Raw genomic sequence first — 12,368 nt, forward strand, 5'->3', positions numbered from 1 at the left:
AAAGTGGCAGGGTCTCTTCAGCCTGCCAGTCAGGGGCTCTGGGAGAAAGCTGTAGGCAGAGAGCCCTTGACCTCTCTGGGGAATGGACAGTTTGCCTTCTTTCATAAAGCGACTTCATCATTCTACGTAGTCCTTGATTTACAATTGGTTGCTCAGCAACTGGGCAAAGTTATAATGGATCTCCCCCCCAAAAAAACTATTTATGACATGGTTTTGAAGTTATGACACACACACACCCCCAACTGTGAAGAAGTGGACAATGTTCTCTGTAGCATGAGCTCAGGCACCTGGGTGGGGTGTGTATGTGTGTGGATTGTTGCCCCATCTGGCTCAGTCAGCTAGTGTCGGCAAAGGATTCGGGGGATTGTAGCCACCCTTTTAAGAAAAGGATTGGTGCAGGCCCACTTGGGGAGGTCACCTCTCAGTCTAAACATGCCAGGCAACCTCTGCCTGGTCTACACTCTTTTATTTTGGGGAAGAGTTTGCAGAGTTGAATGCCAGCCAACTAGGCTCCCTCTCTGCCACAGTTGGACATTTACAAAGAAGACTGAAAACATTATAACTGGACAACTTATCTAAATTTTAAACATCTGATGTTTTCATGGAAGCAGTGCTGTGCTACTTGGGGATTTTATTTTATTTTTTAAAAACATTTAGAATTATGACAGCTATAAAGTTGTTGCTATTCTGAAAAAGTCACACATTTTTCTCTTGCAGATTCTAAATTTGCAATGGCTTAAGATTTCTGTCTCTCCCTATAATCCCCCCCCCCCCCCGGCCGGCCCGCTGTAGGCCATGAGTGGCTCCTGCTCCGTCCTCATTCTTTGTGCTCTTTCTGGGTGGCTCACTCACGATATTCATTGCAGGGTTGTGGTTCAAAATGAACGGCGAGAGGAATGGACTTCTCTGCTTGTGACTATTAAGAAGCTCTTCATCCAGTACCCAGTTCTGGTGCGCCTGGAGAAGGCAGGTGAGATGTGATGGGCGGCACAGGAAGTCCTCGATTTATAACCATTCATTTAGCCACCGTTTGAAGTTATGATGGCACTGAAAAAAGAGGATTATGATGGAGCCTCAGAATTAACAGCTATTTGCAGCATCTCTGTGATCATGTGATCAGAATTTGGGGGCTTGGCCACTGGAATGTATTTACGACCGTTGCCATATCTCCTGGTCATGTGATGGCTATTTGCGACCTTCCCAGCCCTGCTCCATCAGGCAAAGTCAATGGGGGGAGTCAGATTGGTGTAACAACCATATGATTCACTTCATAAGGGCAGCCATTCACTTAACAGCTAGGGCAAAAAAGGTTGCAATTGGGCATGACTCACTTACCAACTGCCTTCCTTAGGGATGGAAATTTTGGTCCCAATTGCGGTTTAGGTCAAGGACTGATAATATGGCCTTCTGGTTTGATTCCACTCTGTAGCTTCTGCTGCTTCTGCTGGGAACTTGGCACAACGTAGAGCTACGCAGCAGTTATGTCCTTGGGCACCCGGACATAGTAAACAAAATGGGGCTTCTCTGGCTAGCTAGCTGCAGGCTTGTATGGCTGACCTGGCAAGTCCAAGGAAGGGAGGGGCTGTGGGGAAGGAGTTTGGCTTTATCTCCTTCCTGTACAGGTGCCTCTTTGCTGACCTGTGAGGCCATGAAAGGCCTTGCCCAAGATCTCACTTGCCACAAGGTCCCTGAAGACCATTTCCCCCACAGGCTTCTCAGCCTCAGTGGGACTGGACTTTGTGCTTGTCTTGTTTATACACATCATGGTTAAAACTTAGAGCAACGAGTAAATTAATAACAATAAAGAATGCTGGTTTATCTTCTTTGTTTCCTCCTCCCTCTGTTCTGGATGATGAACAATCAGAGAATTTCCCACCAGGATACAACTCCACCTCTGCTCAAGGAAATTATTTGGAGGCCATAAACCTCTCGTTTAATGGTGAGTTTGGGAAATTCTTGCCTTGCCCTGGGATGTTCTTGGACCAGGAAGAGCCCCATTGCCTTAGCTATTTATTTGTATCCTGCCAGTCTTACAGGACCATCCCTTCTCCCCTCCCCCAGGCTGCCAAGCTGAAAAGGTTGGGGGCTGTTTTAGATGAATGCCTTTGTTACGTGCAAGAGATGCTCCTTATAAAGCCCCGGGTGCCCTTTTCATTTTTGTCCTCCTTTGCTCCTTTTTAGTGTTTGACAAACATTACATCAACCGAAATTTCGACAGGACAGGGCAGATGTCTGTGGTCATCACGCCAGGGGTTGGGGTCTTTGAAGTGGACCGTCTTCTCATGATCTTGACCAAGCAACGGATGATAGACAATGGTAAAATAATGTTATTAACAATGGGATAAATTCCAATTGGTTATAGTTTTTGCCTCAGTGCTGGGGATCGGGGTTAGGGTTATGGGTTCCCTTCTCCCCTCTCCATGCAAAGCCCCAGTGATGGAGAGAGCCAGAAGGTCTTCCCTCAGAGTCGGTTGGCTTCAGTTAGTTTTTCTGATCGTCCCCATCATGGAAGGGTTTTGAAACCACCTGGCCAGCTTTGATGAGTTTCCTAAGATTTGGGGCTCCGAGCATTCCATAAGTGAATCTGCTGCTCTTCTTGGTTCTGCCTCAAGGGCTTTACTCTGAGGGTGTCAGTTGCCATCAGCTTCTGGGCAGGCTTGTACTCGGGACAGCGGAGTTACTTTCATCTCTTTAATCTAATCGAATTTAATTTGATCTCCTTAATTTAATCTTTAATCTTCAAGGCAGCTTCAGTGCCCTTGTCTTTCAGTTGGCATGAGAAGAGCCTTAGCTGAACACTTGCCTTCCTTCATAACCCAGAGTGTGGGGTTACTCTTTGCCCATCACAATATGCCTCATTTCTTAGTGAGTTCTGGGCTGTGGGCATCATGGAAAGCCTAAACAAGAGTGTGAAGCTGAATGAAGCCAAAGACCCACCTAAACCGGGTGGCTCTGGGAAGATCACACCTGAGGCATGCAAAGGTTGAATAGGCCACCTCCTGGGTTGGGATACTTTATGGTGGGGTTGTGCAACACTTCAAGTCAGTAGCCAGAGTGTTCTTTGGAGAAAATACGGGGCCCAAGGCACCCTTGTGGGCACCCCCTTCATTCAGGAAACTGCATTTGGCTAGATATGTGGTCCCAGGAAGTACATCTTTGATTAAAGAAGTTGTGACAGGGGGCTTTAGAGGAGTTGTGGGCTTTCTCTCTCCAGAGGTCCAAGGTGAAGAGTTCTTCTGTGAGGCATAGCTCTCTGCCGTCCAAGGAAAAGGCTCTGCTTCTCTAAGGAGGTGCTGGCAGGCACAGAGTGCAGGAGGGCCTTTTCTCCATCTGCACATAATTAATTCATCATTGTTGACTCTTTAGTAGCCTATTTCCATTTTCACTGTAAGTAAGGGATAAGAATTGGGTCTTTTGGAAAGTCAGATCTTACTATCATTAAAATAAAGTGAAATAAAGGCCTTTTTTGTTTGCTTATGAGACATCAATCAAATATATGAGCATCATATATTATCCACAAAATGGGTTTTTTTCATTATGCGTGAGGGATTGTGAAGCTGGACAGAGAAACCTCTTGACCCCAAGGTCCGACATTCGCCCAGAGGTCACAGGGTTTTGATGTGATTCAAAGGTTTGCTCACAAACAAAAGTATTTTTAAACGGAACCACTTTGATGCAGTTCTTGGGTACTTGAGCTGGCAATGTTCCTCTTCTTTTCCCACTCCTTCTCATGTCCCTCTTTGGGTTGCTTCTCTTTGCAGGGATCGGGGTAGATCTGGTGTGCATGGGAGAGCAGCCCCTCCATGCAGTGCCGCTTTTCAAGGTAAGGACTCCTGGCTCGGCCCATCTCCTTCAGCTTTCATCCCCGACTCCCACCAAGGCAAAGGGTCAGCTACTGGATCTTTCCCCAGCATGGGCACCCAGTTCCTCTGCCAGAATAAAGCTTCTGGATGAAAATGTTAAAATGTGTCCATACGGTTGTGTTTCTACCATCCTTGAGATTTGTGCAACATGCGGCTGCAGACGTTATCAATCTATCTTCAAGCTTTTTTCCCTCGGTTTTCTTCTTCAACCCAGATTGTTGGGGGCAATATGCTGACTCTCTGTAAACCGCTTAGAGAGGCCTGAAAGGCCTATGAAGCGGTATATAAGTCTACTGCTATTTCTTGTCAAATAAATTGTTTAAGGAGAGAAAGGAAACAGGATCTCAAAAGTCCTGTGGGTTGATGGCCTTGTGGGTCACCCTGTCCCTCCATCTGAAGGCAGGTGGTACTTGGGGGAGGGCTCAGTACTGGAGGGAAGAGAAAGGCAAAATTGGTCAGGAAAGAGAGCCGCAGAGAAAAACTCAACTCCTCAATGCTTTCGGCTCCATCTTCCACACTGGCGGAAGCCCTCTTGATTTCAGTTTGCTTCTGAGCACCTAACATTGAGGGCCAGGGACAGTCTTCTTTTAAACCTGGGCAGGCCACCTCCAGCTTCTTTGTTGCCTTTCAGCCTCGGCTGGTACCAACACGATTGGGACCATTGCATTCAGTATTCCAAGGGCCACAGATTGCTGGGCTGAAGTATCCATGGATGAATTCCTTACCTACAAAGCATCTCTTTTGGTTCTCCAGACACCTCACAGCTATCTGACTCTTGGTTTCTCCTTCTCTCTCCTCCTTAGCTACACAATCGCTGCAGTTCTGGGGATCCTCGCTTGGGAGATGATTACAATATACCTCACTGGATCAACCACAGGTGCGCATCTGAAATCCAGACCATTGTGGCTGGGCTCTGGCAGGAGCAGGCGGTGTCCACTTGGGGCTATCTACCTATTGCAGCTTGGGTTTTGGAAGACAGGCCCATCACCCTGACTTTCCCAAGGCCTGCAAATACCTCTGGCTGCCTGGTTTGACTTATCCTTTTCTGCTTAAGACACAGAAAGTGGGTTTGTGGGGGAAGTGAAAATGATAATGCATCTTTTGTTTTGGCTCAGTTCCTTGTTTCCGAAGTGAGGCGTGGGAGGAGTAGCACATGGGTTACTTTTGCCCTGGAGACTGAGGTAAATCTTGAGGCCACACCTCCGTTCCTCCTTCTGACCTCCCAGATTAACCTCAGTCTCCGGCCCAGAAGGAGTGTTTTTCCTGACTCTCCCTCACTTCGTAGACTTAGGAATTTTTCTTACAGGTTTTTTTCCACAATTTTATCTTTTTACCTTCTGCATCTGCTGGATTGCTGCACCACTCCTCTGCCGTGCTCAGCATAGCTAGAGCTCAAGCCTCATTGCTTGCTAGCTAGAGCTCAAGCCTCATTGCTTGCTAGCGTGCGCGCGCGCCCCAAACAACTTCCTCCCCCTCGCGTAAGAGGGGGAGGAAGCTTCTGCACCACGTGGTGCAACAGAAGCCGCTGCGCGGCTCCCAGAAGGCCGACGAAGACCAGCAGAGAACCGGGGATCCAGCGGGGATCGCCCCAATGCTTCCCAGCCTTAGGAGGAGATCGGGCCGCAGATTGGCAGCCGCCATCTCGCCCATCGCCATCTTGAGCACATGAGTGAGCGCATGACCGGCGTTCTACGGACGCCGAGAGCACTATAAAAGCACCGCCGAAGCCGGAAGAGGCTTCTTCAGGCCCCAACTCCGTCGGTAATCCGGGGAAGCCTGCAAATCGGTGCCTGCCAGTGACTCGGGCCACCGATCGGCGGCAGGAAGAAGAGGAGCTGGGATTCGTCGCAAGAGGATCGAATCCCACCTAATTAAGAGGCCGGCAGAGAGAGAGAGGAGGCTGTTGATCAGCACGACTGTAAGTACAATGGCGGAGGCGGCGAGGAGCAGGGGGGCTAAGCCCAGATCCCTAAGGGTTTTGGATCCGGGTGAGGGGACCTCCAGGAGGGTTCCCCCAGTCCCCAGAGGGAGGTCCCCAGCCAAGAAGGGCAACCCCAGGGCCCAGGGCAAGGCAACCTTTGTGAAGGATATTAGGATCACCAAGGCCTCTGCAAGAAGGTTCAGGGCCACCATCAGCCCCTCCCCTTCCAGATCTCGCTCCCCCTGCAGGCTTCCGGCCCTGGAAGAGGCCTGGGCGCCATCCCCAGGTTCCCCAAGGGGCTCAGGCAGAAGGCATAGCTCCCTATCGCCCCCCCCCCCCATCGCCTGCACACACATCTGAGCCTAGGGGTGACCCATTTGGGCGCAGGGCACCCAATCCAGACAGGCATCGGTTGACACCGCAATCCCCTGAACCCAGGGATTATCTACAGTCCCCAGAGCTCCACCCTTCCCTGCCTGAGCTCCCTGCAAGCTTTCAGGATGTGTTAGCCAGAGCCATAGCCCAGGGGATCACTTCTGGGATGAAGCACCACTCCCAGAGCTCCAGGAGTAGGTCTTCCCGGGACCAGCCCAGGGGTCACCAGGATCGCTCCAGGGCATCTGCTACCATAGGGGCCAGGTCTCCCTCTCCCTCCACTGCCAGTGAGGATTCGGAGTTAGAGCAGGGAGAATTGAAGGAGGTGGGGTTCTCTGAGGATGAGGATGCTCAGGCACCTGAGGCCCCCAACATCACTGGTCTTTCCCCCCCCTCTTTGTTTAGCTCCTTACTTCATAAGGCCAGAGCCACAGCAGACCTGGATACCCCCACTAGATCCCAGGCCTGCGACTGCCACGCCTAGCACTAGCTAGATGGATGCAGTTAAGTATGCTTCTCGAGCCTTGTCATCCTCTGTAGCGTCCAGGCGCCTGTTGTGGTTGCACCACTGGCAGGCGGAGTCCCGGACTAAGTGGCACCTGGCAGGAGCAGACTACGCCGGGGACAAGCTTTTCGTTGCCTCACTGGATCCTATCCTGGTGGAGGACAAAAATAAGCGGAAGGTCTTCCCGGCTACGACCAGACGGTCAGATCACCGGCATGCTCTGTACCCCAGGAGAACATCTTACTGCCCGCCTGAATCGGACGTCCAGAACCAGAGGTACCAGACCCCCAGGTTCCATAGACAAGGGGATAGGCAGTTTCCTAGAGACAGGTTCAGGGGCCAGCAGCAGAGCAAATGGCCCTTTCAAGGAGGGGGCAGTCGCCCATTCCGCAGGTTCAAGTTATCCGTCCATGGATCATCCCATCGGCGGTCGCCTCTCCCTCTTTGCGGATGCCTGGGAGCGAGTCACTTCAGACGAGTGGGTCCTCCAGACTGTTAAGCTCAGGTTAAAGCTGGAGTTCCGCTCTCAGCCTCCAAATAGGTTCCGTACCTTCACCACCTTTGCAGATCTGGCCAAACGAGCCCTTAAGGCAAAGGCCATCAAACATCTGTTAGATATCAAGGCCATTGAGTTGGTACCAGAGGGGGAGAAGGGTTCTGGATTCTATTCAAACCTGTTTCTGATCTCCAAGAGTTCAGAGGGGTGAAGAGCCATCCTGGATCTTAAGTTGCTCAATTCCAGGGTGGTCTATCATAGGTTCAAGATGGCCTCCCTGAAATCCATCTTAGAAGGCATCCGTCAGGGCGACTTCTTGGCCTCTATCGACCTCACGGAGGCCTACCTTCATATTAGAATCGCCCCGAAACATCATAAGTTAGATTTTCCCTTGAGGGCAGTCATTTCCAATATAGGGCCCTCCCCTTTGGGCTGGCTTCAGCCCCCAGGACCTTTACCAAGGTGCTGGCCGCGGCCACGGATCACCTGCGTTCCTTCCCAGTCTGGCTCTTTTGCTACCTAGATGACATCCTCGTCCTAGCGAGGTCCCCAGACACTGCCAGGCAGGATCTGGGGCATACCATGGACACTCTCAGGTCCCTGGGGTTCGCTATCAACCTAGAGAAGAGCCACCTGGACCCATCTACCAGTCTCCAACACCTAGGGTCTATTATAGATTCGGTATCCGGAAAGGCTTTCCTTTCCCAGGATCGAAGGGACAGCATTGTGCAGCTGGTTCAGGAGATACGCAAATTACGCTCTGCCCCTGTAGTTCTTCTTTCCAAGCTCCATGGGAAATTCATCTCTTGTATAGGGATCGTGCCTTGGGCTCGCCTACACGCCAGGGAGCTTCAGTGGTTCCTGCTTCCATACCAGAGAGCCGGGACGAGCGACACCAACTTCAAAATTTGAGTGTCACTTCAGGTGCTGCTTTCGCTCCGTTGGTGGCTGCCCAAGCACTAGACAAGGGAACCAGCGAGGAGGGTACTCACAACGGACATGAGCCTGTTTGGCTGGGGAGCACGCCTGGAGACCCAGATAGCCCAGGGACGCTGGACTCCAACAGACCTGCGCAACAACATAAACTGGTTGGAGCTCAGGGCTATCCATCTGGCCCTTCGTCACTTCAAGACCACCGTGACCGGTCACCATGTCCTGGTCTTGACGGACAACGTGGCAGCCAAGGCCCACGTGAACAGGCAAGGGGGCACACATTCCAAGGCCCTTCGCGATGAGGCCCTCTGGTTGGGGAACTGGGCAGAGAGGCATCTCCAGTCCATCAGAGCGGAACACGTCTCCGGGACAGAGAACCAGCAAGCGGATTGGCTCAGCAGGGAGACGGTTGACAACGGACAGTGGCAGCTCCATCCCAGCATCTTCCTGCAGATCTGCGAGAGGTTCGGACGCCCAACGGTGGATCTCTTCGCAACCCCAGCGAACGCCCAGCTGCCGAAATTCGTATCAAGGTTCCCGTCCAGGGGAGCCATGGACACGGACGCCCTTCGATGCAGATGGCCACCAGGTCTTCTCTACGCCTTCCCTCCCCTTCCCCTCATTCCGGGGGTTCTGAGGAAGTTAGTGTCAAAGGGAGCAAAGATGATTCCAGTGGCTCCTTTCTGGCCACGCCATCCCTGGCTAGCAGACCTGGTGGAGCTGTCCTCAGCTCCTCACTGGAGGATTCCCCCGGGGGAGGTGTCCCTACACCAGGGGTCTCTGGAGCATCCAGATCTGGAGTGGCTCCATCTGACCGTCTGGCGATTGAGCGGGAACAGCTGAGAGGGGCACATTTTTCTGCAAAGGCCATTAGGACCGTCGAGGCGTCCAGGAGGCAGTCCACCACTCGCATCTACAACGCCTCCTGGGTTGCTTTCGTGGAATGGTGTCAAGTTAGGGACATCATCCCAGCTTCGGCCTCTGTGCCCCAGGTTCTGGACTTCCTACAGGAAGGTCTGGAGAAAGGTCTGGCCCCCAGCACCCTTAGGAGACAAGTCTCTGCCCTCTCCATGGTCCTGGGGTGTGTGTGGATGCACTGCCTTTGTCTCAATATCTGGTCCTAAGGCGCTTCCTTAAAGGAGCAGCGAATCTGAAACCCCCAGTGGTCCATCGATTCCCTATCTGTGACCTACCCACAGTCCTCCAGGCATTGACGGAGGCACCATTCGAACCCTTGAGGGAGGTTTCCCTACAATTCCTGACCTTTAAGGTCGTCTTCCTGGTTGCATCACTTCAGCCAGGAGAGTATCCGAGCTCTTTCCAGAGTCGACCTCTGCACCTTTCTGGAGAACTGGGTCATCCTCAGACTGGACCCCGCATTCATGCCCCAGGTCAATTCTCCCTTCCACAGGGCGTTAGAGATAGTTCTGCCGGACTTCTGACTGCAGCCCTCCAGGGATAGGGAAAGATCATGGCACAGGTTGGATGTCAGAGGAGCCTTGCGCATCTATTTGAAGCGCATGGCGCCCTTCAGATGTTCAGAGGCCCTCTTCATGTCCTTTCAACCGTCCACACGGGGAGCCAAGGTTTCCCCAGCCACCATTAGCAGGTGGATCAGAGTGACCATCTCTCAGGCCTACGAGGCACGGGGACTTCAGGTCCCAGAGGGCATCACAGCGCACTCCACCAGAAGTGCGGCCACTTCAGCAGCCTGGGTCACCCAGGCTCCCATAGAGAAGATTTGCAGGGCTGCTGCCTGGTCTTCTCCATCGCCTTTCATTAGGCACTACCGGCTAGACGCTTATGCCTCCGCAGAAGCAGCCTTTGGGAGGAGGGTTCTGCAGGGAGTCCTAGACTCTCGAGGGGCTCAGGCCCATTGATCCCTCCCAAGGACATCTAGCTTTGGTATGTCCCATGTGTTACTCCTCCCACGCCTCACTTCAGAAACTGTCAGTTGGTCTTACCTGAACTGCATGTTTCAAAGAAGGCGTGGGAGTACTAACTTCTCCCCCTTTTTAGGATGCACCGCACCAGGGGCCTGAGTTAGTCCAGTGGTCAGTCAGGGCCAGACAGGAAGGATGTGTGCTTGTGCTATCTCTGTCCCTTCCTTCCAGGTGCTCTGCTACGAACCATCGGTTAATCTGGGAGGTCAGAAAGAGGAACGGAGGTGTGGCCTCAAGATTTACCTCAGTCTCCAGGGCAAAAGAGCTGGGTTAATACCCATGTGTGACTCCGCCCATGCCTTCTTCGAAACATGCAGTTCAGGTAAGACCAACTGACATTTTCCTTTTTCCAGAAAAGATGCTGCTTCAGATATTTTTCCCAACCTGTTGTGCTTTTGCTTCCATCTCTTCATAGTTTCTACACTTCAAAAAGTCAACTTCAATGCAACAGTTTCACCCCACGGATCAAACTGGCAGCTCGGAAGGTGAGTGAAGTGGCCTAAATGTGGAGTGCAGCCATGGCAGTGTAGCTGTACCGTCTCAGATTTCAGCCGCAGGAATAATCACCACCAGCTATTTTTAAGCACAGACATTGCAATGATTGAAGGGAGGAAATTAAAAATTCACCCTGCAGAGCAAGCTGTGCAACTCATAGAGGGGGAGAAGGATCCGATCAATACGTGAAAAATAATTATGACCCACAAGTAATGATTATGCCAATCAGCTATTGGGCAGCTAATGATATATGGCAGCTGCCTTGGAAGTGGCAGTGTCCCCGAAGCCTGGTGGTGTTGGGGTGCCCAGCAGCCTGTCTGTGGGGCAGAAATGGCTGCACAGAAAACCTTGTGGGGGCCAGTGGATCTTTCTTGGTAGCAGCAACTTTGGTGGCAAGAGATTGGTTGTTTCAGACAACACCGCAGAAGGCTGCTTGGTGGGCTACATCGTGCATGTCTGCTCTAGAATACTCATTTCAGGATGTTTTTTTCTTTTTTGCATGTTAAATTTCAGCCACAGAGTGAAAAAGCCAAAACTAGCAGGGAATCTTGTGAGTAACACTCCTACATTACTGCATTATTCTTTTTAAAAGATGGGAACCTCTCCTTCTCTTTACTATATGGAAGAGAAGCAGGGCAGTATTTTCATTTGTAACTAGCCCTTCTACTGCACAAGCAATTTTCTGTATTCATGGCTTTAGCAAGAATCCTACACAGACTCAGAAAAATGGGGCACTCTGTGCCACATAATATGCGATAACTGTTCTGAAGGAAAATGAGTTACCCCTGTGGTAAGATGGGTGGCCAGTACATTTTACAAATGAATGAAATAAAACAGACACATCAAAGATTATTGCAGGGACAACAGTTTAATCCCCACTCCGTATAACGTTCCAGCATCTCCCTGCCTGCCCAAACTCAACAGCACATTTTCCAGTCGAATGAAGTGATATGATGGATGCAAATTGTGTTAAGCCTGGCACTGCCAGCTATTGGACTGACTGGCCTGGGGTGAAAAAGCACCCCGGGCCTCCTGAGACCTGCAGCCAAGGGCCTCTGAAAGAGATGCTGCTCAGTTTCAGCCCTGCTGAGACTTTGCTGGGATCCCCTCGTGAGTTTTGTCTCTGCAGAGCTGACCTTTGTAGGCAAGGAAATCAGGCAAGTAGGTGGAGAAGGTGGAGACTGGACTCTCTGCTGATCTACCCCTCCACACCCCCACCCTGTTGGGCCACATGCTCCATGTTTAAGTTGGCAGAGTGGTTTTGGTGTGGGTTTGCCCACAGCCTGGGACCCAGCTCTTAGAAAGCCCTCCAGTCACAGGCGGCTCTGCTTGTATTCCAGCCTTGGGAACGCCTAAGGAGACCGAGAACGCTCTTCCCATTCAAGTTGACTACGATGCCTACGATGCCCAGGTGTTCCATCTGCCTGGCCCCTCCAGAGCCCCACGTTGCACCACCTTCAGGTAAGCCTGCATATTGCAAAGCGTAGGTGACTCCACTGGGGAAAAGAGAGGCGAAACGTTTATGTTTGGGTACAAGGAATTAAAAATACTGTGTAAGATAGGAGAGTCCTAGATCTGGGGAGCAGTAAGGAGGGAGGGGCCTTAGTGGATGAGAAAAAAACTTGCCATGCTCCACTCTGGCTGAACAATTATCTCGACAGAAATGTCTTGCCTGGTCACAGCTTCCACCTTCTCCCAGTCCCACTTGGCCTACTGGCTCCACTCTCCATGCTGAATGGCAGGGCAGACGTTGATCAACAGGATGTGTCTGGGAAGGCAGGTTACATGCGTAGGGTGGAAGAAATGCGGGGTGGGTTTATCTACCCTAGAGATGATT

At 51.5% G+C, this 12,368-nt stretch overlaps 2 protein-coding genes across 10 annotated transcripts in view; both read left to right on the forward strand.

The window, feature by feature from the left end:
• The window catches only part of DEPDC5 (DEP domain containing 5, GATOR1 subcomplex subunit), an 84,512-nt gene that overhangs the window by 14,675 nt on the left and 57,469 nt on the right, over positions 1-12,368 (forward strand). For all 9 annotated transcript variants that reach the window (XM_032230073.1, XM_032230077.1, XM_032230076.1 and 6 more), the window contains 8 exons: positions 867-970; positions 1,865-1,939; positions 2,182-2,316; positions 3,762-3,823; positions 4,667-4,740; positions 10,452-10,521; positions 11,045-11,081; positions 11,872-11,992. In XM_032230073.1, coding sequence (XP_032085964.1) covers positions 867-970; positions 1,865-1,939; positions 2,182-2,316; positions 3,762-3,823; positions 4,667-4,740; positions 10,452-10,521; positions 11,045-11,081; positions 11,872-11,992 — 678 coding nt within the window. The remainder of the gene's footprint in view (positions 1-866; positions 971-1,864; positions 1,940-2,181; positions 2,317-3,761; positions 3,824-4,666; positions 4,741-10,451; positions 10,522-11,044; positions 11,082-11,871; positions 11,993-12,368) is intronic.
• On the forward strand, positions 4,894-10,352 carry LOC116517219. The gene is made up of 2 exons (XM_032230083.1): positions 4,894-6,940; positions 7,975-10,352. Exons 1-2 carry the CDS (start codon positions 6,654-6,656, stop codon positions 8,393-8,395), a joined length of 708 nt encoding a protein of 235 aa, XP_032085974.1. The 5' UTR covers positions 4,894-6,653; the 3' UTR covers positions 8,396-10,352.

Source organism: Thamnophis elegans, chromosome 13 (assembly GCF_009769535.1).
Source record: "Thamnophis elegans isolate rThaEle1 chromosome 13, rThaEle1.pri, whole genome shotgun sequence".
In the NCBI taxonomy this organism is placed as follows: Eukaryota; Metazoa; Chordata; class Lepidosauria; order Squamata; family Colubridae; genus Thamnophis; species Thamnophis elegans.

Excerpts from the sequence above, each read along its gene's own strand:
- LOC116517219 (XM_032230083.1), top strand. The coding sequence starts at position 6,654 with ATGGATGCAGTTAAGTATGCTTCTCGAGCCTTGTCATCCTCTGTAGCG. Across the intron at positions 6,941-7,974 it reads TCGGACGTCCAGAACCAGAG|GGATCGTGCCTTGGGCTCGC; the intron begins GTACCAGACCCC and ends TCTCTTGTATAG.